The sequence below is a fragment of the Marmota monax genome, unplaced genomic scaffold, assembly GCF_021218885.2.
Source record: "Marmota monax isolate L192 unplaced genomic scaffold, Marmota_monax_Labrador192_F-V1.1 WCK01_AAM20220418_F8-fsc00147, whole genome shotgun sequence".
Lineage (NCBI taxonomy): Eukaryota > Metazoa > Chordata > Mammalia > Rodentia > Sciuridae > Marmota > Marmota monax.
The window spans coordinates 1,599,248-1,625,189 of NW_026693552.1; the positions used below are offsets into that span (position 1 = coordinate 1,599,248).

The following is a 25,942-nucleotide window of genomic DNA, read 5'->3' on the forward strand; positions in this document are numbered from 1 at the left end:
ATTGACTTTGTCCCTGTTTCCTCCCGCAGAGGTCCTAAAATCTTAAGCAAATGTAGCAGAATCTTCCACAGTGGTTAATGCTCAGTTGAGTGGCAGCATCGACTAGCGGGGTTAGTTCACTTAGTAGACTCTGACTTTTGGCAACTAGACCAGTTAGCTACGAAATCTCATGTTACTCCATCGTAGCTTTCTTATTTATGGTATGGGGATAATGGTGCTAAATGCCTCACAAAAAATTCAAGAATTAAGTGAAATTAAGGATGTAAAATGATCCTGGTACTGCACCCATTGAAAAAACTCCCAAGTATGCTTAAGAGCTAGAATTTCACTATTTTCATGTTGTTTTTCTTGATTCATATATGGTATACATTTTCTCAAATACTGTAATTCTTTTATCCTTTAGGAGTTTATTTTGGTGCAGCAACTTATTTTAAGGCCTAACGCCAACTTTGGATTTTTGGTAAACAAGGGACACCCTAAGCCGCCTTGAAACTCCAGCCTATAGGCAGTTAACAGATCTGCAGAGTAAAAAGGCCAGCCTGGCGGGTGGTGGGTGGAGCCTCGTGTGGTCTTGAGTGGGCGCGGCGTGCTGTAGGCACCCTCGGAGCACCCCAACCCCGGCTCCGCCCCGCCCCGCCCCGCCGCCAGAGCAGCCCCAGGTTCCTGTAAATCCCGGGCGCTTCTGCACCCTCCCGGACCTATCAGCTTGGTTTCCACTGTCGCCTGACTTTCATCCCCAAGACCCAGAATGTGAGTGCGGGCCTTTTGCTGCTTCGGGGCCGCACGGCCGGCCCCCGCAAACCACCAGCTTTTCGGGGGAGGATAGACCTGCACTTGGACCAGAGAATCTGGGCGCGTAGGCTCCGCGCTGCTGGGCCCGCTCGGCCCTCTCTCTGGAAGTTCACCCTGGGCTTCCCGGGGTCAGAGATAATGCAGGGTGCGCTGAGGGCTTCCGTTCTACTGCAGGCGAGTGTGGCGGCGTTTTGCCACCAGGGGCTGGCCAGCGTCTCCCGGAGGAGCCTGGGCTCCAGGTTGAGCTCTGGGCCGCGAGGCGCTGCCTGGGCCTGGAGCTCCAGCACCTGGGCGGGGGATGCCCAGGATTCGCCAACCTCCCAGGAGAAGGGAGAGTTGGGCCTGTAGCCCAGATTAGGGTGACATGCCCCGAAATCCAACGCACCGCCCCCAGGGAAGAGGGATGGGTTCACCAAACTACACTTGTGGTGAAACATCGCTTCAGAGTAACTGAGTAGAAGCTACCAGGTGAAGTGGGAAAGGTGACTACTGATTTTAGTAGAGTATAAAGCAAGAACAACATGAGGAATATTCTTAGCAGATCGTGTTCCTGTTCCACTACCAAAATTCTTTCATTACTTTGGGTTCACTGTACAAGGGGCGTGGAGGAACTGCAATTGCACTTATTTTGCAGTGCCAGAAACTTGACCGAAGGAATTGACCATTCATGTAACACTTGGTGCAATTGGTGATTATCTGCAACTTTTGGTTCTCCTTATTATCATCTTTTCGTGACTGCCTTTGTAATGGATAATCAAATAGAGGGAAGAGTGGGGTTAAATATCGCTATTATTGATTGCAGTGCCCTTCAACTTTCTAAGCAAAATTTATGTTACCTCATTTAATGCTCACAACCACAAACTTAAGTGGTATTGTTATTCTTTTTCATACTCCAGGAAACGGATTGAATAATTTATGAAATCACACAAGTGGTAAGTGATAGCATTAGGATTAGAATTCAGATCTGTAAGATTTTAGGGCTCAAGCTTTATGACAGTGTAAAAGAACATTATAGTCTGGGATAAGACAGATATTCAGGTTTCAAGTCTATGCATGAGGTTTGTTTGTTGTCTGACGCTGGGTGACATATTTAACCTTGTAAGGCCTGTTTCTGTATTTGTAAAATAAAGTTAATACTTCTATATAACGTAGTTTTATGAGAATTAAATAAAATCATATTTGTAAAACACTTGGCAAAGTACCTGACACCTACCCGTAAGCTGTATATATTTACATTTATACTGCCATTGTCATTAATTGGGGTTAGCAAATTACAGCCCTGAGTGCCAGGAGCCAAATACAATTTACACAGTCAAGAGCACAGGTAGAGGAAAACAGAAAAATATACGAAAAGAAAAGGGAACTGAGAACAGACGACATATGTGATGGCAATTATAGTGACACCAATAGTGTCAGACTTTAATGTGTGGCATTCAGGGACACTTTTGCCTTTGTGAGAATTTTTTAAAAGGCAACTAGAAAAATCCATTCCACTCTGGACTGAAAAAATTTAGAGGCAATTCCCTGGGACTGGACCATGCTGTAACTCTCTGGATTTTAGGTAGAATTGAATTTCAGGTCTCCTCAGATTAAAAGGTGTATGGCACAAACCCAGCGACAACGTGTGCACTTCTCTCTCAGGTCTAGTTCCTGAAGAAGAGGAAGTTCCAGCATGAGGGGAAAAAAAAAGGGGATTCTTTGCTTCTAAGGATATCATAATGATTGGACACCTCTCCTAATTTTACCTATAACTGTAAACATTTTTTTTTTTTCTTTTGGCACTGGGGATTGAATCTGGGGTTGCCTTACCACTAAGCTACATCCCTAGTCCTATTTATTTATTTATTTTTTGAGACAAAGTCACACTAAGTTGCTGAGGTCTTGCTAAGCTGCTGAGGCTAGCCTCGAACTTGTGATCCTCTTTCCTCAGCCTCCCAAATCACTGTGATCATAGGAGTCTACCATTGCATCCAGCTATAAGAATGTCTTTATCTCCACAAAAATTCAAGACAATCTAAGAATTACACATTTTAATGTATTTTATTAGACTGGAATGGTGCTCCATGGCACAGCTCTTACAATAATAACATGCCAAAACCCTGGGTTTAATTTCAGTACTGCAAAATAAATAAATAAATAAATAAATAAATTAATTAATTTTATTTATACTCTTTACAGTGCTGTTACTACTGAATATTTCCTTTCCAGTATCTGCTCTCTTTCTTTTTTGTTGCTATCACTGGCCTTTTTTCTGCTGTTGTTAGTCTTTCTCTTTTCCAAAACTTTTTTCATCAGTGATTTATTGGGTTAGGAAGTATGCCTGTCAGCAAAACTAAGAAAGTTAATGTTGGATGTGAAAAATGATCACATGACATTTTGACCTTCAAAGCTTTATAATGAGCTACCAGTGTTTATCAGGGTATGATCACTGAGGTGAATCTTTTAGCAAGAATCAATGCCAGTTTCATTGGTAGTATTGTTCAGCAAGCTTGAGCTGTCCTAGTTAGGGCATTCGTATTGTATGCTCACCCTCCAGTTTAACTTCCTTCTCACCAGTGTTTTCCCCCATGTTCTTATTTATCTTCCAAGGATTGTTGACTAGGTTAAAATACAAACAAATTAGGGTATTTTCTATGTTATGTTTATTTATGTTTACATGTTGATCTCTATTAATTGTCTCTCTATAGTATAACCTTTGAGGATAAAGATGATTGTCTGTTTTTTTTTCTTTTATAGTTAAAAGATTAGCCAGAAAGGAGGTTTAGATTACTACATAGCATAGGTTTTACTTAACAACATTATTTAGGTTTTTGATAGTCATAATTAAAAGCAGTTATGTACATTTTGATAAGAGTCTGATAACTACATTTAAGTGTATTATGCTGGTTTAAATGTATTTGAAGAAGTTTGGGAATAGGATGATATTGGGATTCTTTTGGAAGGGATGTATATTCTTTTAATATATGTCAACTTATCAGAATGCAATTGTAAATTTTAAAAAGACATTAAAATTAGTGTGATGGTCAGATTTCCCCATATGCATTAGACAGATAGCATATAAATACAGTTTCCCTTTGAACAAATGGAAGGAAATATCACACAATGGTTTCAGCAAATTATTTTGAAATATCCTCTTACCAAATGGATAAATTACATCTAAGTCCTGTGAAAATTACCAAAGCAGCAATGTGGCTGCAATTCAATATCATCAGAGTACTTCAGTAATTTTTTAAATTTCTTTTTAGTTCTAGGTGGATACAATATCTTTATTTTATTTATTTATTTTATGTGGTGCTGGGGACTGAACCCAGTGCCTCACGCATGTGTTTCACCATACCTCTAGTCTATAAGATGATAATCAGTACCTGTTAAAATAGATATTCACAAATGTAAAGAGGAACTTGTGGTCCATCCTGCCATCTGTTTAGGTATCAGATTTTTTTTTAAAGAAATGAAAATCAAAATAAATATGTCCTTATGGTGTTGTCAAAGAAATTTATAAAATATATAAAATTGCAAAGTACTTTCTGTACTTCCTGCTCTTTCCTTTTCCTGCTGTATTTTTTCTCCTGGAACTTACTTCCACCTAACATTCTATTTATTTTACATGTTTATCTCTATTAATTGTTTCTCTGTAGTATAACCTCTTGAGGATAAGGATGATTGTCTGTTTTTGTTTTTCATTTTGCAATACTGGGGTTCAAACCCAGGGCTTTGCACATGCTAGTCAAGTGCTCTATCACTGAGTTATACTCCTAGCCCATTTGTCTGTTTTGTTCATTATTGATTCCCCAGCACTTTGTAATGGTGCTTGACACATAGAAGATGCTGAAAGAAGGAATAGTGCTGTTATAGTTGAGAAATATAAAAATGTTTGCCAAAAAGTTAAAAACAACTGAGATATATGTGGTAAACAATCTTGGAATAAGTATTCTTAAAATCAGAAAACTTACAAACATCAACACGGTGATGGTTAATATGTGATGTTTATATACTGTTGCTAGGGATTGAACCCAGGACCTTGTGCATGCTAGGCACTCACTCTTACCAAAAACAACCCCAGCCCTACAGATTTCGAGAATGAAAGTAGTTGTAGTTGCAGCTTTAAACTGGAAGAATTTTTATATTGTTCTATACCTTAAACTAATGAGGAGCACATAGTGGCAAAATGTGAAATACTTCTTTTCCAGTTAAGTGTTATATATGTCCAGGGAAGAGGAGAAGAAAATAACCCTGGCTTTGGAAAGATTGCATTTAGAATCAAGACTCAGTAGAGACTAGGACACAGGAGAAATTCTGATAACAGGTTCCACCCCTGGGAGAACCTATGATGAATTATTCCTTTGACTGGCTTGAAAATAAAATTAGTGACATTTCTAAAATGTGGCCAAGGGATTAGAAAAGTAGTATAACATGAAACATATTAACTGAACTCTGTAGCAAATCATGGAATAGCATAATATATCTTCCAAATTTTCTAGAGAAATTATCTTAGTTGTAAACTTTGAAACAATAAAAACAAGATTAAACTGTTCATACTTGTTATTTTAAGTAAGAATGTTTCAGTATAGATACTTTTGTTATAACTCCTGCCTTCCCCAATTCTATGTATCAAAGTATCAGCAATAGTTTCACTATTTAGATTTTACTATGATAGTTTAAGAATCTGTAAACATTTTTTTTGGACAGTGGAGAGTGGTGGGGATTAAACCCAGAGCTTTGCACATGCTAAACACAAATTCCATAACTGAGCCCCAGCCCCAACCCCTGGAGATTCTTCTTTTTTAAATGATATCCCAAATCTAATACCTATTGCTGTCATGTTATATGCTGAGATCTTAATAATGTGAGATGCTATGGAAGGTAGTAAAACTTACTTCCTTATTATGCTACGTCTACTTAATAGACTGGGCCCAATGTTAAGTTTGCTGAAGTGCATTGTTTTTCAAAGTCATCTGAGAATTTAATCACAGTTTCAAGCACTATTGTATTGTTTTGAAAATTAACAAGGAGCTAAAAATCATCAACATACTCCAGGGTTATTAATTCAGATATTTGAATGCTAACATAGTTATAGCCATGAGATATGGATAGTAATACTTATTCAGCCCAACATACAGTTTTGTTTTTTTTTTTTTTTTAATTTTCAGGGATATTATATTCTTTGGAAGCAATTTGAAAAAATAAAAACTATCCAGATGCATGGAATTATTTATTGTGTTTCCAAATTTCACCTTTCCTTTCACATGCCCGTCTTCTCTCTCTCTCTCTCTCTCTCTCTCTCTCTCTCTCTCTCTCTCTCTCTCTCTTAATATCAGCATCAACTTTATAGAGGAAGTATCATTTGGAAATTTGAATTGGATCTCAAAGAACTTTAGAGTTGCAGAGGAAGTTGCTCACACAGGCTGGAGACATGTGGGTTGAGTCCTGAATTCAGGCTTAGTTTAACGATTTTTTGTTTTTTAATCAGTAGTGGTAAAATCATGATGTGAATGGAGAGAAGATGGCAGTGGGATACCCATTAGGAGACTATTACATTTGGTGGGTGAGCCATATGGGAGACATGAGGTAGGGTTGTGAGTGTGGGTTTAGGGAAGTGTCTGTACCTGCATGTTTTGAGAGATTTAGGACTAAAATAGGGAGACTCTCCATGGCATTCTGATTGAATGGAAAGAGTAGATTTAAAGGGGGATGGGTAAATGAGGAAGTAGATAAGACTTCAAGATTTTCAGCCAGGGCATGAAAGTGATCAATCATATCCTTTAAATTTCACATATTGGATTCCACTTCAAATATCAGACTTTAATTTTCAATTCCTTTGAGTGATCTGTGTTATAATGTTGATTCAGAAAGTTATTAGTATTTCTAGGAGTTATATGCATTTAAGAAGAGTTGCTTGAACCAAACCCTTCTCCAGTATAGTAGGGAAGCTGTTGTCTAGTCCCAGTGATTACTTAGGTTTGTTGCCTAGCCAGCCTCAACAATTTTCCTGCTTCAGGCTCCTGAGAACAGAGATTATGGTGCATGCCTCTGTGCCTGGCTCATCCTATTCTTTTGGGAGTGAAATTCATAGAATCATTCTTTATTTGTTCATACATACTTCTGCCTAGTCATTTGTCCCAGTAAAATCATCTGTTTTCCATACTCAAAGGTTATAAACAATTTATGTTATAGTCTCCCATCATGATTTATAGATATCTTCTTGATATTTTAAAAAAATTATCGGTGCTAGATAATTACTAGAAAGGAAATGAAAACAGCATCTTCATGAATGTTGCTATTACGAGGTTCCAGACCTGAGTGCTTATGTAATTTCTTTCATTTGCCATTCAGTCATAATGGGTTTTTAGATAAAAGGGAGGCTGCATGCAGTCAGAGTCATTTTCGGGGGTGGGGGATGGGGGTGGGAATGCTTCTAATAGAGGGAATTTGCTTCCTGGCAATAGTGCAGTAATGTAACTGTCAGCAATTTGCTAAATAATCTGCTGTGCCTGGCATGTTGTTTTTGTGACTTTTGTATGAGCATTTTGTGGGAAAAACATAATGCTCTACTGATATGTTGTGCCTCTGTTGTGACACTGACTTTGCACAGAAATATCTTCATTCTCTGTTGAGTTTTTCCCATTCTTAGAAACTTAAGACTTTTCTGGTTGACTATTAGAGAATTCCCTATGTGTTATTCTTTGGGGGGCCTCAGTGATCTTTGTTCATTCCAGGCCAATTTACAAGATTCTAAACTTCCTTATGCAAAAAGAAAAAAAATCATACAAATAACATTCCACAGATTCTACATTAGGAAGAGCAAGATGCTGGGCATATCAGATTGAGAAGCTTATTGGCTGTTTTCTGTTTTTACTAATAAGGAAATCTTGGGTCAGGAAGTTGAAGTGACTTACATGTGGTTACTCAGCATCAGATGTAGGATTCAACTCAGGTGTGCATTACTCTAAATTTGATCTTGTTCTTACTGTGGTAAACTGTTACTTTTAGTGCAGCAGGAATTCAAAGGATCAACTTGGTGTGGGTTGGAATAATCAGGAAAATCATCATGGAATGGAATAATTAAAAAATATGAACATGGGAAAAATGAAAGGATTAGACCCAAGAAGCAGGTAGTGCTAAGGTAACAAAATTAGAAAATGTGTATATGTGCCATGTACTAGACACTGTTTAAATATATTAACCAATTCAGGCCTTACAACAATTCTTTGAGGAAGGGACAGCTGTTTTCATTTTGTATGTGAAGAACCCAGAGGACACAGACTAAAGGCCACCAGTAAGTGGTGGAAGTGAGGAAATCTAGGTAAAAGCTCACACAGTCTGATTTCAGGGCTGAATATAGTAGCTCTTAAAAAAAGGGTAAAGATCAAATTACACACAGGGGCAGGGCTAGAGGATGTAAGTTTGTGAATGAGACTCTGTGCCAGTATGTTAGAGCTTTCATGGATGAGAATATCTTCAGATTAACTATTATTATTTTTATTTTTTATTTTTTTCCTAATTTCTTATTAGTTTCTTATCTCTTGCTTTTTTTTTTTTTTTTTTTTTTTTTGTACCAGGGATTGAACCCAGTTGTGCTTAATCACTGAACCACATCTATAGCCTTTTTCTTTTTCTTTTTCTTTTTTTTTCCTTTGAGATAGAGTCTTAGTGAGTTGCTCAGGGCCTTGCTAAGTTGCTGAGGCTGGCTTTGAAATTGCAATCCTTCTGCCTCAGACTCCTGAGCCTCTGGGGTTACAGGCATGTGCCACCAGGCTGGGCTCAGTACTGTTATTTTTTTTGATAAATCAAAGTAAATAGGATTGATTGGTGTATTATCACTACTCATACAAATGCCCTCTGATATTATATACATATGCTTCAGAAAAGAAATAACTAATCTGAATTGGATGGTAAAAAGACATGCTGATTTTGGTATTGAATTTTATCTCATTTATTGCTTGATAAAGTGACATTTTTTGTATCATGTCAGAGTTGTATCTTGTTAGAGTGTTCTAAATTATAATACACTGTAGAATTAGAAAAAAATTGACAAGTGACATTTTAATCAGGGGTTTCATCCTATTATATCTGGTTTGTGCATTTCTAATAGCATCCTGTTACGCACAGATCTAGTCCTTCAGGCTGGCTCACAGGGCAGGTCAACCTGTTCAGCTCTTCCTTTGTTCACATAGCTTAGTTCTATGACACATGATGAGGTGTCCCCACTGTGCCTTTGAGTGTCCTGCTCTTTCCTGACTGTGTGCTAACATTTCACCTGCTCAAATTGAATCTTTTAAAGCCTAGGCAATGTCTCATCCACACTGTTAATTCTCCTCTGACTGCTTCTTTGACTTTTCCTTGCCATTTATATTTTTTGTACATATTGTCACTATTATGTATTTGCATTTAGCCATTTGATGCATATTGTAATGGCAAAAAACTAAACCTAACCAAACCAAACCAAAACATTGGGCTTTATAAAAGACATAGAATTTTTAGTTTTACTATAGGTATCCCTGGGTTTAGGAGACAAACTGGGGATTTGGGGGAATTTTTTTCCTTCATTAAGGAATAATTCTTTCCTAAGGTGAAGGTGTATGCATGTAGCATTGCTTTTTTTTAAAAAAATACCTTTATTTTATTTATTTATTTTTATGTGGTACTGAGGATTGAACCCAGGACCTTGCACATGCAAGGCCAGCACTGTACCGCTGAGCCACAACTCCAACCCTGTAGCATTGCTTTTAAAAGGAATTTATAGGTACTACTAGAACCAACCATATTATTCTTAGTCTCCATTAATTTAGGGATCTTAATGATATTATTGATTTTTTGTCATAGTGTTGGTACTGGTTTTAGAGAGTCCATTAGACTAAAGAGTTTTCAAAAGACATGAATTGTTTTTTGACATTGTCAAATAACTCCTAATAGTAATTCTTACATTTTTGTACTTGATTAGGCACTTTATACAACACAGAAATGCTACTGCCATACTGCCATAAACACATGCATATGTATGTGTTTATATATATATATATATATGTGTGTGTGTGTGTGTGTGTGTGTCTGTGTGTGTGTGTGTTTATTTATTTAATTAAAAAAATTTTTTTTAAAAATTTTTTGTACTGAAGATGGAACCAGGGATACTCTACCACTAAGCTACATCTCCAGTCCTTTTTACTTTGAGACAGGGTCTTGCTAAGTTACTCAGCCTGGCTGTGAACTTATAATCCTCCTGCTTCAACCTCCCAAGTAGCTAGGATTACAGATGTGTACCACCATACCCAGTGCTACTGCCATGTTTAAATACAACAAGATGATGAGTGAATTTATTCCTGTTTTTCCAGAAGTTCAGCTAGATCTCAAAGTGCAAGTCAAATGACACTGACCACTCTACATTCTAGGGTGTTTCCCTGTGGTTCTAGGGGAGGAGGCACCCTTCCATCTTCAGAACTTGCTGAACATCTGGCTAAGTGGACATCCAGCATCCATCTAGGGAATGCAATGCCTGGTTCCTCTTCATGGTGACACCTGGTAGTCCTTTTCATTCTCTGAGATGAAATACTGCATAATATATTGATTGGCAGTTGGGGAAGAAGTGTGTGGAAGTTAGGCTAATTCTGGGATTTCTTAGCAAATCATGAGAGAAGATGCATCACACCAATTTGCTGCATGTTCTTTGTAGGACAAGAGGTCTGTCAACCTCATGACACCTTCGAATAATCTAAGAAGCTGATGGCCAAGTTGTACCCTAAACTAGTTAAATTTCTCTGTGCTATCAGCAACTCTGTAAATTCCCCCAGATGATACCAATAAGCAGCCAAGATTGAGACCCATGGCTGCAAAATATGTGAAGCTGTGGGTAAAATGGAGAGAAGGGGTTACTTTGAGTCTTTCATTCCCTAGGTTTGAGTCTTTGACAAAATTGTTTGAAAACAGAAAATAACCTATTCAGAATCTTGTTAAATAAGCCAAGAAAAGTAAAGGCAAAGTTGTAGTTTATTCTGTTTTGTTTTATAGTGATATTTACCTTTAAGTCAAGAATTAAGATTATGCATGGGCTTTTTCAGAATGGTAGAATGTCTAGCAAGGTGAAAAGAAGAATAATGTATATTAATTGTCATATTAAAAGCTATATTTTACTGTCATATAACAAGTTTTATTTCAGCAGGAGTATAAAACAATATCATAGATGAGCTAATAGACACCAAATCACCAGCAGGATCATGCAACAATTTCATTCTAGTATGCTTGCTCTGAGCACATTCTGACAGTTCTCAAATTCCATTAGGAATGAGTATGCTTCTTCAAAACTCTATTTAATTTGCTTTCTTATCACACTGGTTTTCTCACAGCTCGAGAGATGGCTGCTCAGTGTGTCACGAAGGTGGAGCTGAATGTTTCCTGTGACAATCTCTTGGATAAAGATGTAGCATCAAAATCAGACCCGTTATGTGTTTTATTTTTGAACACGAGTGGTCAACAGTGGTATGAGGTAATATTAAGTAATTTAGGTGAAAAGAAAACTGAATCTCATTTTTCACAATGTGAGGAGTTTATTTAATAAGTTAAAAATAATAGAACCATCTCATCTGTTAATATAGTTTTTTTTTTTTTTTGGACAAGCTTGTACTTGATTGTGGAATTCTTCATGCACATTAAGAAACTTCTTTTGGTTTTCATGTCTATAATTATGTTTAGTAAGCAAAGATGTTAAAACTGAAGTATACCTTTGATCTGAAGACACTTTGTTTTGTTTTGTTTGGGGAATGGGTGTAGGTTGAGCGCACAGAAAGGATTAAGAATTGCTTGAGTCCCAAATTTTCTAAGACATTTATTATTGATTACTACTTTGAAGTGGTTCAGAAATTGAAATTTGGGATTTATGATATTGACAACAAAACTATCGAACTGAGTGATGACGACTTCTTAGGAGAATGTGAATGTACCCTTGGACAAGTAAGTATAAATAGCTGCTATATTCTACTTTGTTTGCATTTTCACTGGAGACTTGGATGTTTTTGATGAGTGTTCATTAGTTTAATTTTTTAAGTTGAAAAGCATGTAATTGTGTTAAAGATTGAATTCATATATTGGTATGGTTGGCTTAAACATTATAGAATTTATCTTATTTTTCGTAAAGGCAAGGACCATGTTTTTCTGGCAAAGCCTATTCATTCTTTTGAATTGGGGTGCTTCATTTGGCATTTCAATAAATAATATCACTGCTATAGTTACTGCAGAGCTCAGTGTAATTTTGTTATATTTGAGTCATGAATCCTATTGAAGTCACATTAACTCCCTGGTGTTCTGACTAGTATGACTGGTACCTCTCAGCCTCTGATGCCTCAAAACCATTCTTTTACGTGACTTGTTCTTTTTCCACTCATTTTAACCCCATTTACTCCATAAAACTTCCCTGGCCTCCTGGACTAGTTTAATGCCTACCCTGAGTTCACTTTAGCACTCTCCACTACTTCTCACTCTATTTATTGTAGTTGCCTTATTATCTGTCCTCTCTCTACATGATGAGCTGGGTTACAGCAGGGATGCCTGGTGGCTTACCCTAGCTCAGTCTGGTTTATCAGGAGAGATCATACCCATTTGTATAAACCCAAGGAGGCGTCAGGAAGGAGCAGTCATTTCTTTTTCAACAAGTGAATTTATCATTCAAATTTGTTTTTCCTGAGTTAATTTTTCAGGGTTGGCTTATTGGAAAATCATGCCCTGTGTCTCAAGGGCAATGTGGAATTGATCAGTTTTATAAGATTCACCAATAGTATTAAAGAGAAAATTAGATATTTATTTTGGGTAAAAAACACTATATAGCTAAAATTCTAGTGGATTTGAGAGATATATCAGTTGGGAAGTACGTAGGTATATATTATTTTAAGCAAGATGATATTTTGTGGAAGTTAAATATCGAAATTGTGCATCAGTTGAAAAATTTAGTGTTCTGAGGCCTGATTTATACCTTGAGGGGTTTTAGCTCAGTGATCTGTCTAGGAGATGATAATCTGAACTTCTTTTTCTGTTACAAGAAAGAAGTTTAATTATGATGGAATTAATAAAGAATTTGTGAGTGGGGAGACTGTATCTTGCCAGAGTGGGGTCTTTGGAAATCTTTTCCAGTGGGTTTTAAATGTGTAGATGCATTTTAAATCTCCTTATAATCTCTAGATCTTTAAGGAATGGACTTAATGTTTCCATTTCAAATGACTCTAAGTGAATTTTATGCTCATTCTTCTTTTTTTTTTTTTTAACTATTCAGTTTAAAGTGAAATAGCTCTTTCTGTTACTTCCAATTTTAACAGATTGTTTCCAGTAAGAAGCTAACTAGACCACTGTTACTTAAAAATGGCAAACCTGCAGGGAAAGGGAGCATTACGGTAAAGATACTTTGTCTTTTGTCTCAAAATATTTAGCATAATGCTGAAATTATACATATCAGACAAATATTTTTTAGCCATGCTTTATTACTTGATCTCAAATGTTGCCTTTCCATCCACCCTTGCATTATAGTAATCACAAATAGAAAGTGTGCTGTGCAAAAAAAGGAGAAAAAGTCAGCGTGGGAATGCCTTCTTTCAGTTTTTTAAGTTGCCCATAGAGGTCAGGAACATTTTGGTGAAACTTATTCCTGTTCCATGAAAGAGTCAATTTCCAAGTTAGAAACTACTAATCCAAATGGATCAACTTGACTTTCTATAAAGGAAACAGGTCTCTCAATATGTGTATTAGGATTCTCTAGAGAAATGAAACCAACAGGTTATATGTCTATATAATTATAAAGGAGAATTTTTAAATTGGCTTACATGATCAGAAGCTAAATAGTACCATAGTCACTGTCTGCACATGAGAGATCTGGATGAACTAATAGCTGCTTAGTCCAAGAAGCTTGATCCTCAAACAAAGGGGACCAATGATACAGCCCTAGTCTAAGACTGAAAGCCTGGGAACTCCCTGGAGAATCTCTGGTCAGAGTCCACCTTGTAAGAGTGAAGGAGACGGAGTCTGTTGTCCAAGGCAGATGGAAGCAGCAATAGATGCACTGCTCAAGGAGAATCCTTCTTCTGTCTTTTTTTCTATCCAGGCACCCCAGTTTATTGGATAATGTCACCTTCATTCAGGGTGGGTCTTCCCCCTTCAGTTTGATGCCCCATATGCCAGTCATCTCTGGAAACACCCTCATAGACACACCTAGAAGTCTCTTAATCCTAGATGTTTCCTAGGAGTCTCTCAGACTAGATTGACCATTACAATATAACAGAAACTTTCCATGGTGGATTTTATTACAGATGGATATTACATTATAACATGGCCATTGAACCTGTAAACTTTTACCATTGCTTTTTGTTCTTGTACTCTGCTACCCATCTTCCCATTCAGATTTTCCATTGTTCACTACTGTCTCTAAGGAAATAAATATATGCAGTATCATGTTTTAGATTTTTAATTGCATAATGACATGCTTTTAAATTTTTTCTAGAGTTTCTGTCCAAGAAACCATTGCCTGGAGCAATAGAGTTCTAACTGTAGCTCTCTGAGAATGAGAGCCTGGCTACCTCGAGAGTTTCAGGGTTATTATAGTCATCAAATACATCTTTTGAGCAGCTGTTTGGCTTTAGGTCAGATTTCCAAGGGCATAAGAATATTCAGACTGTTGGCAGTATTGCCTTTTGTAGAGCAGAGAACATAATCGGTAGTTATTTCTCTTAGGGACATGGTAGCCACAAGTTGTTTTGTGTGTATGATGTTGCGGATTGAACTCAAGGCTTGGTCATGTCAGTTAGGCATGTGCTCTACCACTGAACTGGGTTCCCAGCCCCTAAGAATTTATTTTTTAAGTAGAATAGGTCTTTTAGTTACACTTGATGAAAAACACTGATCTGGGGCTGGGGATATATCTTTGTGTTAGAATGTTTGCCTATCATGAGAAAGTCCCTGTGTTTGATCCCTAGTACTGGTGGGGGTACCCAAACCAAAAAAACCACTCATCTGATACATATATATATGTTGTAGTTGGACACAATTTTTTTCTTTCTTTCTTTCTTCCTTCCTTCCTTCCTTCCTTCCTTCCTTCCTTTCTTCTTTCTTTCTCTCTCTCTCTCTCTCTCTCTCTCTCTCTCTCTCTCTCTCTCTCTCTCTCTTTTTCTTTCTTTCTATTTCATTTTTATGTGGTGCTGAGGATTGAACCCCGCACCTCACATGTGCTAGGCAAGTGCTCTACCATTGAGCCACAACCCCAGCCCTCATCTGATATTTTAATTCATAGAGTTCTCCAGGTGTGATTTACTTGGGTTCTCAATGTTTGGAGAGCTCTAGAGGGTTTTGTGTAGAGGGCAGCCTTCAATCTTTGAGGGCTTTCATTTTTTTCTGTGGAATAGGAAGATTCCAGTTCAGGAAACCACACTTAAAAAAGAAGTTGCATAATGCAGCCTTGGCATATTTGGAAAAGATATTTATTTCACACACAAAAAATAAATAATGGTAAATCTTTCGTATTGCTACCGATTTCTTATTAGACATTGTAGAATTCACTTTTATTAGTACAGACTTTATATGCTATCAGATTAAAAAGTACTTTGTTCATTAGTATATCAGAATCTGTAAACATATATTCTTTCACTTATCTACTCATAGATTTCAGCAGAAGAAATAAAGGATAATAGAGTGGTCTTGTTTGAAATGGAAGCCAGAAAACTGGATAACAAGGTATGTAGAGCATGCAGATTTCAACAAGAAACTATGTTTTTGCCTCATGTTGATTTATTTTTGAGAAAATAATCATTTAATTTCAACTCCATCGTTTGAGCATAATGTAGGGTGTTAGTTACTCCCAAATTCTGTGTGTGTGTGTGAGTGTGTGTGTGTGTATTTAAACAGAGTCTATTTCCTTTCACCTCTTTGAAGTAGGTGTAATCAAAGAATTAGTATAGATTAAAGGAAAAGTTGAATGTAAATGTTAATGTTACTGTTAAAGTCATGAGAATAGTTGGATTACTTTCAGGGAGAAACAAAAAGCCCTGGATTTATTAATTACAAGTCAGTTCTTTTTGCATCCCAAGATTTTTTTTTTAATGAAGGATGAATACCAGCACATAATAGCACGGTAATATAGTTTATAGTATGGATTATGATCATTCTTTGAACAATTTTTTTTATGTTGGCAAACCTTTATTTTATTCAGTTATTTATATGTGGTGCTGAGAATGAAACCCAGTGCCTCACACATGCTAGGCAAGCGCTCTACCACTGAGCTACAACCCCAGCCTTCTTATAGTTTATAGCATGGATTATGATCATTCTTTGAGCAATTTTTTTTTTATGTTGACAAACCTTTATTTTATTCAGTTATTTATATGTGGTGCTGAGAATGAAACTCAGTGCCTCACACATGCTAGGCAAGCGCTCTACCACTGAGCTACAACCCTAGCCCTCTTTGAACAGTTTTTGTACTTAATTCTATGATCTAGTTGATATTCTTCATCATTTACACTTACAATTTAGTTTGAATATAGGCAACCTGCCCAGGACTTCTTTCTTTTCTTTGGGAAAACTCTAAATACATACACAAATAGAATAGTGTTTTTAAAAAATTTCATATCCTCATAACCCATCTTCATCAATTATAGCTCATTGCCTTTTTTTTTTTTACCTCTATCCATATCTATCTCTATTTTCTCTCTTCTTTGATTCATATAATTTCATATGTAAATATTTTGGTGTATCTTTTTTTCTCCCTGTGTTACTGAGGATCAAACCAGGACCTTACACAGGCTAGGCAAGTGCTCTATTGCTGAGCTACCTCCCGGCCCTTTTTATATTATGTTGACATGGTCTTGCTAAATCATCCAGGCTGATTTTGAATTTGTGATCCTCCTGCTTCAGACTCCTGAATAGATGAGATTATAGGTGTGTGCTGCCAGGACTGCTCTATTTTGGTGTATCTCTAAAGACCCTTTAAAAAATGTAATTGTTTAAAGTGTCTCTTAAGTTTCTTTTCTTTTTTTTGATCTGTAAATTCCTCCCTTCCTTTTTTAAAAAATTTTTTTAAAAATTTGTTCTTTTTAGATATACATGACAGTAGAATGTATTTTGACATATTATACATACATGGAATATAACTTCCCATTCTTGTGGTTGTACAAGATGTGGAGTTAGACTTGTGTATTCATATATACACATAGGAAAGTTATGTCTGATTCATTCTACCGTCTTTCCTATTCCCATCCTCCTCCTTTTTCTCATTCCCTTTTGTCTAATCCAATTAATTTATATTCTTCCCTCCCTGCTCCCTTATTGTGTGTTAGCATCTGCATATCAGAGAGAATATTCAGCCTTTGGTTTTGGGGGATTTGCTTCTTTCACATAGCATGATAGTCTCCAGATCCATATATTTACTGGCAAATACCACAATTCCATTCTTTTTTTATGGCCAAGTAATATTTCATTTCGTGTACACACACACACACACACACACACACCCCACATTCTCTTTATCCATTTATCTGTTGAAGGGCACCTAGGTTGGTTCATACCTTAGCTATTGTGAATTGAGGCACTATAAACATTGATGTGGTTGCATCACTTTAATATGCTGATTTTAAGTCCTTTGGGTATATATTGTGTAGTGGATTACTGGGTCAAATGGTGATTGCATTCCACATTTTCTGAAGTATCTCCATACTGCTTTCCAGAGTGGTTACACCAATTTGCAGTCCCACCAGCAATGTATGAGTGTATCGTTATCCTCACCAACGTTTATTGTTGCTTGTATTCTGTATAATTGCCATTCTGACTGGAGGGAGGTGAAATCTCAGTGTGGTTTTCTTGTAGTTGTTGTTGTTCTGGAGCTTGAACTCAGGGAACTTGACCACTGAGCCACATCCCCAGCCCTATTTTGTATTTTATTTAGAGACAGGGTCTCACTGAGTTGCCTAGCACCTCGCTTTTGCTTTGAACTCTCCATCCTCCTGTCTCAGCCTCTTGAGCCACTGGGATTACCACTGCGCCAGGCCCTCAGTGTAGTTTTAATTTGCATTTCTCTAATTGCTAGTGATGTTGAACATTTTTCCATATATTTGTTGACCATTCATATTTCTCCTTCTGTGAAGCATCTATTCAGTTTCTTTGCCCATTTATTTATTGGTCATTTGTCTTTTCAGCGTTAAGTTTTTTGAGTTCCTTATATATCCTGGAAATTAATGCTCTATTTGAGGCACAGGTGGCCATTCTTAGGCTCTCTGTTCATGTTCTTTATTGTTTCCTTTGCTATGATGAAGCTTTTTAGTTTGATACTATCTCATTTATTGATTCTTGATTTTATTTCTTGCAGTTTAGAAGTCTTATTGAGAAATTCAGTTCCTAAGCCTATATGATGGAGATTTGGGCCTGCATTTTCTTCTAGTAGACACAGGGTCTCTGGTCAATACCTAGGTCCTTTATCCACTTGAGTTGAGTTTTGTGCAGGGTGAAAGATAGCATAGAAATTTCATTTTAAAAATCTAGTTTGAGCCTGGTATGATGGCGCATGCCTTTAATACCAGTGACAGGAGGCTGAAGTAGGAGGATCACAGGTTGGAATCTAGCCTCAGTAACTTAGCAAGGCTATAAGCAATCTCATGAGACCTTGTCTCAAAATAAAACATTTAAAAAAGGGGTAGGCTGTGCCTCAGTGGTTAAGCATCCTTGGGCTCAAGAATCTATTTTGGTTTTAAAATAATGTACAAGACTTTTATAGTTCCAAAACCAAATCTGCAAAAGAAGTTCTGAGAAATTTAGCTTCTCTTCCTGTCTATCCTATCCTGTTTCCTCTTTCTTCTCTATTGTAGTAATTTAAAAAAAGCTTAGCCAGGCACGGTGGCACATATCTGCAATCCCAGTAGCCCTGGAGGTTGAAGCAGGAGGAGCTCAAATTCAAAGCCAACCTCAGCAATTTAGCAAGACCCTGTGTCAAAATTTAAAAAAGAAAAAAAATTAAAATTTATAAAAGGGTTGGGAATTTGGCTCAGTGGGTGAGCAATCTCTGGTACAAAAGTAAGTAAATAAATAAATAAACAAAAATAAAAATTGGCCAGTTGTGATGGCTCACACTTGTAATCCAGGTGGCTGGGGAAGCTGAGGCAGGAGGATCATGAGTTCAAAACCAGCCTCAGCAAAAGTGAGGTGCTAAACAACTCAGTGAGCCCCTATCTCTAAATAAAAATACAAAATAGGGCTGGGGATGTGTCTCACTGGTCAAGTGCCCCTAAGTTCAATCCCCGGTACGAAAAATAATTTTAAAAAATTAAAGTAAATAAAAATTGTGCCTTATGACCTAATTCTTTAGTTCCATAAAAATCTAAAATTTTTAGTATATGTACATGTATTTGTACACACATGCACTTGCACATATATACATATAGCTATTTATCTGAGTATATACTGATGGATTTGTATTTGTGTTTGTATTAATATTTGCCACCCCCTGACTTTAAATAAATGTTACATACCAGATACGCACTTCTTCCATCTTCATTTTTTCACTTAGTGTATCCTGGAGGCCAGAGTTAGGAATTTTTAATTCTTGTTTTAGTACTAATGCTGACAATTTAATGAACTTTCAAACAAGGGCTGTTTTTTGACCTTCAAAATGGTAATGAGCAAAAAAAAAAATGGTAATGAGCATGTTCTGTCTTTCCTTTGGGATTATTTTAAAGATAAGTCACGCAGAGCATGTTAATGTGTTTTTGAAAAGTTAACTTATCTATGTAGAATTGTTATTAGTTTTAGAAATGAGAGGCACAGAGAGACTTATGTCATTTACTTAAGATTTTTCTTAGAGATAAGGCTAAAGTTCTGCATAGTTTTTGTATTTATATTTTTCACTCTACCAAGTATGTTATTTGCTTGACATTAAACTTTGTGCTCAGCGGGGAAATAATATCTTCTTAGTTCTTAATTTAATACTGAGGTTAATTTTGAGACAAAAAAATACTCTTCAGAGACATATATTATTAAAGGATTAATTAACAAGTGTCCTTTCATTTTTTTATTGATTATTTTTAGTTTTGCATGACAGTAGCATTCATTTTGACATTATTATACAAGCAAGGAATATATCTTATTCTATTAGTACCCCGTTCTTATAGATGCACACAATGGTGGGATTTACTATGGTGTATTCACATATGTATTCATTCTGTGATTTGTACATAGGAAAATTATTTTGGATTCATTCCATTTTCTTTCCTTTTCCTATCCCTCTCCCTTCCCTTCATTCCGCTTTGTCTAATCTACTGAATATCTATTCTTCGTGTCTCTTGCTTTATTGTGGTTTAGCTTCCACATATCAGCAAAAACATTCATCCTTTAGCTTTTTGGGACTGGCTTATTTCACTTAGCATGATAGTCTCCAGACCCATCTATTTACTTGCAGATGTCATAAAGTCATTCTTCTTCATGGGTCAGTAGTACTCCATTGTGTATATATACCACATTGTCTTTATACGTTCATCTGTTAAATTTATTACTTATTATTTTAAAAATAGTAAGTAATATATGCTAAGGAGTATATTCATTTCAAAACAAAGATAAACAAAAATGAGAAAGGCATCCATGATCTCACCACAAGTTTAACATTATGAGTGATTTGTACATAATTCCATAATTTTATCTCTGTGTGTGTTGAGCATAGAAATAAGGGAACTGTTGAGCACTCTCTATACCTAAGCATTGTACAGGAGGGCTTTGGTGAATTTCAGAAGGAATAGAAGATGTAGTTTGTGCCCTTGAAATATTTCTATTATGCACTCTATGAATCTACCCTTGTTCCCTTTGTATATAAAAATAGTTCAGCAGTGGCAAAAGAAAGAATTAGACTTTGAAGAGTGAAATAAGAAGTCAAGATTCTAGCCTCAGTAACTTAGCTAGGCTATAAGCAATCTCATGAAACCTTGTCTCAAAATAAAACATTAAAAAAAGGGGTAGGCTGTGCCTCAGTGGTTAAGCATCTTGGGAAAGTCATTTAACCCCTCTGAATTAATTTTCTCACTGATAGTTGCCCTTCCCTTCATAGAGTTGGTATGGTCAATATTGGGGATATCATTTACATGAAACTGCTTAGTGATGTTTAATGGAAACTGTTAATGCTGAAAACAAGTCAAACACCTCTATTGGATGATCCATCTGATCAATACATTTTAAAACTGACATGTTTTTGAGAAGTGAGGATATGAGACACAGGACTATCACAAATGCCTTAATAATTCTCACTAGTAGAATTCAACATGTTGATAAATTAGTGAGAAAGGTGATGGATTTGTGTTTACAACCAATACATACATATTTTGGAGTTAGATTCTGGTGGTTGCTAACTTGCATAAAGTGGTGAAATACATGGTTTCAGAGAAGAATGAATGCTGTTTGTTTGCTTAAATATAGGATCTATTTGGAAAATCAGACCCATACCTGGAGTTTCACAAGCAGACATCTGATGGAAACTGGCTGATGGTTCATCGAACAGAGGTAAATATCTGAATCTAAAAGTAGAGAGAAATTTTTCTTTGGAATTGTAGTAATCTGAGTTTTAAAAAAATTATATGTTAATAAAAATATTACTTTGAGTTGAGACTTTTTGCAGCCAGAGATACAAGGTTAATATGCTCATTTATTTTTTTTATTTTAATGAAGTGTTTCTGTCATTCTTAATTATTTTTATTTTGAAAAACTTAAAACACTATAAAGAACACTAAATGTGTTCCCATGTATCCCTCATCAGTTGGTCTTACCTGGACACATTTGTATTCTTTCTTTCTCTCTCTCTCTTACATGTGTGCATGCATACACACTTATACACAAATATATTTCTCTTTTGCAAAACCATCCTAATGTAGGCTATATACATCATGATCTTCACTGTTAAATGCCACTATAGGCACTTCTCAAGAATCAGGGAGCTCTACACCACCCTTCTTAAGAAGTCATTTAACCCCTGATATAGTAACATCATTCAATATACCCTTCATACACATATTTTCTCAGTTGTCCCACATATTTGATATATATTTTGTTTTGTTTTATCCAGGATCCAGTAAAGGCTCATGTCTTGCATTTGGCTATTATGTTCCAAGTATAAGGCTTTTTGTTTATTTCCCTGTACCTTCATGCCATTGGATCTCATGAATAATTAAAACCAGATTGTCTAACATGCTGGATTCTTCTCCTTCTACACAACTAGATCCAGCTCAGACATTTCTTTCAAAAACACTACATGTGTACCTTTCTTTGCATCATCAGGGAACTTGTAGTGCCTGGCTGCCCAATATTGATGGGGCTAGGCTTGCCTAATTGGTTAAGCTAGAAATCATGAGATTTTTGCCACCATTAAGTTCTGTTTTTCCCTTTGTAATTAATAAGTTGTGTGTAGTATGATACTTTAGGACCAGATGAATTGATTCTTCTCTCACATTTTAACCAGTGGTTTCTGTATCCATCGATAATCCTAGATTGAATCAATTATATCAGGGACTATAAAATAGTGACTTCATTTTTTCTGAAATTCTTTTACCCACCTTAGCAGGCATTCCTCTTTTAACTTTTTGCTCTAATGACTTCTGGGTTCTTTTAACATGATCCTATTTCTTTAACCATTCTCTCTCTCTCTCTCTCTCTATATATATATATATATATATATATATATATATATATATATATATATATATTTATTTATTTATTTTTGTTTTTTTGTTTGTTTGTCAATGGAGCTTTTATTTCATTTATTTATATGTGGTGCTGAGGATCGAACCCAGGGCCTCACACATGCCAAGTGAGTGCTCTACCACTGAGCCACAACTCCAGTCCTAATAATTCTCTTTTTTTTTATGATATAGTATGTTCTTAGTTTATACTGCCCTAAAGCTGGAATAAAGCAGTTCTTTGAAATAACCCTATTCCTATAAAAGGTGGTATTATTTATACACTAAGATTAGAGTGCTAGACATGCTCATAGATACTAGGATGTCACTGTTTTTAGACCTTTTCAATGGACACTGCTGGGAAATATGTTTATTTGTGTGTATCTGTTTATTATGTATGTAAATATGGTATTAAAATTTCCAAATTGTGAATTTTAACTGATTTCTCCATTCAAGTCTAATAGAGCAAGTTTTGTTCTACCTTTTATTATTTCATATTGAAATCTTTTGTGCATAGCAATGAAACTCTTAGTTTCCATCAAAATCAATAGGCTGCAGTTTGGTGCATAAGTTTCACCAATAACTTTCTTCTTTTCTCAGAGTTTACCATGATTAGACAATTTATTATAATTTTCATATAACTGTTATATATTATTATCCTAGCTAGTTTTCATTGAAATAGATGAATGGATGAGAAGGTGAGGGATGAATTATGAGAATATACGAAGAACCTAGGACAGGAAAGAGTTAAATGTTAATGAACTGGATGTTATCCTAATGGAACCTACAACCTTCATCTTTATAGGTTATTAAAAATAACCTGAATCCTGCTTGGAAGCCTTTCAAAATTTCTCTTAACTCCCTGTGCTATGGAGATATGGACAAAACCATTAAGGTAATTTGAAGTTATATATAGATGCTCCTTGACTTACTTTGGGGCTATGTCCTAATAGAGCCATTGTAAATTGAAAATAAGTTTAGCTGGGGGTATAAGCTCAGTGGTAGAGCATGTGCTTAGCATGCATGAGACTCTGGGTTCAATTTCCAGCACCAAAAGAAAAAAAGAAGAAGAAAAATCTAATAAGTTAAAAACACATTTAATACAACTAACTTTCCCAATATCATAGCTTAGCAACATAGTACACTGTAGAGTATTGGTTGTTTACCTTGGTGGTCATGTGGCTGATTGGGAGCTGTGGCTCACTACTACTCAACATTGCAAGAGAAAGAATCTTCTGTATCACTAGACCAGGAAAAGATCAAAATTCAGAACTGAAAGTATAGTTTCCACTGAATACAAATCACTTTTGCACCATAGTAAAGTTTAAGAATCATAAGTTGCACCATCGTAAATTAAGGATTATCTGTATAGAATACACACACAAATGTGTTCATGTTCACTTTTTATAAAATAAATATATGAGTTGATATTTTAAAAAAGTAAATGATATAACACATACTGTAAGAGCTGAATTTTACATATCTAATAATATTTAAAAATGTTTCCTGGTTAGTAAAAGAGTTGGTTTGAAGGAGTAGGCATGTGTGACTAATCTGTTATCCTGATGCTTAATCAAACCGTGTAATTTCCATCTTATTCTCTATTTTTAATAAAATATTCAATTTAATTTTTTTTAAAAATTTTTTAGTTGTAGGAGGATACAATACCTTTATTTTGTTTATTTACATATGGTGCTGAGGATTGAACCTAGTGCCTCACATGTGCTAGGTGAGCACTTTACCACTGACCCACAACTCAGCCTTGCTTTTTTCTTTTAATAATTTTTTTCCCTCTGTGAATAGAGCCTTTAACTACATTCTTTGCCTTCAATGTATCTCTTGAGATAAAAAACAGATGTTAAACCTTATTAAGAATCTAGAGATTTCTCCTCCATTACTAAGGAAAGAACATAATAGTGGCATTGCTGTCCTTATTTTTAGGGTAAGATGTAATTCATTGAAGACTTCAAATGACTTTAGTATGATATTTCAGTGTATTTTTCCCTTTAAATTTTATTCATAGGCATTGACCAAAAAAAAAAATAACAAAAATCTATATATTTAAGATACTTTTTTTCTAGAGTCATTATTTTTAAATGATTCTATATAGAAATTTTCTTATGTTCAGAGATCAACATACCATAATTTTAGTTGATGTGTTTTTATTTTTCTTTTTGTAATTAATATAGTGAGAGAAGGAAAGGTAATGTTGTGAACACTATAGAATTTGGAGTCAGGCCACAGTTTAAGATTTGATGTAGCACTGTAACCAAGTAAGGGGTGTTGGGCAGGTCACCTAAGTTGTTCACTTATATGATGGAGATAATAATTTCTACTATACAAAAAAGTAAAGATAAAATAATAAAAGTGAAAATTTTATAAACTGTAAAACATATAGAGATGCCATTATTGTTGAAAACTGCTTCATTTCTGAGATAAAAAAGGAGTGCTTCCCAGTTTGTAGAGAACTTAAAAAATCAGTGTTAGGTATGATTTGTATGGTATGTCAAGTAGCAATGAAAATCTAGGTACAATATATATAGTAGAAAAGTAGCTATAAAATTTAATTTTCATTGTTAGATCAAATCCAGGACTTTTGCTTTTCACATTAAAAATGGTATGAATCATTAGATCTGAGAAGGTAGGAGACTCTGGGGAAAAATTCCTAAACAATTACTATTTGATTGCTTGTAATGAGATGTTAACAGTGAAACAATGTTTCTAAACTTTTTTGCTCACAGTGGCATGCTTACAGAGTTATTTTATTATAGTAAGTAAACTAATTTCTGAGCTTTGTCTGATCAATGTCTTCCATTCTTAAAAGTTTCTCTGTTTTTGATTGTATAAAACCACATAGTCACTCACTTTATTTCTCTAGTTCTCTATTTCTTTGTGATATCAAGTGGTCATACAACTGTGATTCACTTACTGTTGGGAAATTTCTTAGAAGCATAGTAAAGGACTATAGAGCAGAGAAATAAAGTCATAATCCTTAATAGTCTCTTTGTTGTATGTGTTATCACTCTAGCATGTATTACTTCCATAAGATCAAGAGAATAAGAGATATAATCATGCATGCTACCACCTTGCCTAAAATGGAATGCCATAGCGAATGTATCATTGTGTGGTGTGTGCATTCTTCTATATATATACATATGCATATATGTATATATACACATATGTTTGAACGTCACAAATTCTGCTAATAGTGTTGTTCAAATAGCCATAAGTACTGGTATTTGAATTCCTAAGAAGGGAGAAATTAAATGATATAAATCATTCGACCCCAAACTGTATCTGAATGTATGCCAGCATTTTAAAATGTTGTGTCTGCCTTCAAAGGGTCAAAAGGGAGTTTTTCCCACCTAGTATTATAGGGAGTACTCAGAACTTTTAGTTTAAAAATGGTTTTATATTTCTTGAAGTTTTAGTCAGCCTAAATGTATTTACAGTTGAATATAACACTGGCTTTATAAGGTTTGTTTAAATAA

At 35.6% G+C, this 25,942-nt stretch overlaps 1 protein-coding gene across 1 annotated transcript in view; it reads left to right on the forward strand.

Annotated features, from left to right (window-relative positions):
- The first annotated feature begins 607 nt into the window (after positions 1-607).
- The window catches only part of Cpne3 (copine 3), a 55,577-nt gene continuing 30,242 nt past the window's right edge, over positions 608-25,942 (forward strand). Inside the window, exons 1-7 of the mRNA XM_046458619.2 lie at positions 608-750; positions 11,130-11,269; positions 11,554-11,733; positions 13,089-13,163; positions 15,418-15,489; positions 21,199-21,282; positions 23,257-23,346. Coding sequence (XP_046314575.1) covers positions 11,138-11,269; positions 11,554-11,733; positions 13,089-13,163; positions 15,418-15,489; positions 21,199-21,282; positions 23,257-23,346 — 633 coding nt within the window. The 5' untranslated portion in view covers positions 608-750; positions 11,130-11,137. The remainder of the gene's footprint in view (positions 751-11,129; positions 11,270-11,553; positions 11,734-13,088; positions 13,164-15,417; positions 15,490-21,198; positions 21,283-23,256; positions 23,347-25,942) is intronic.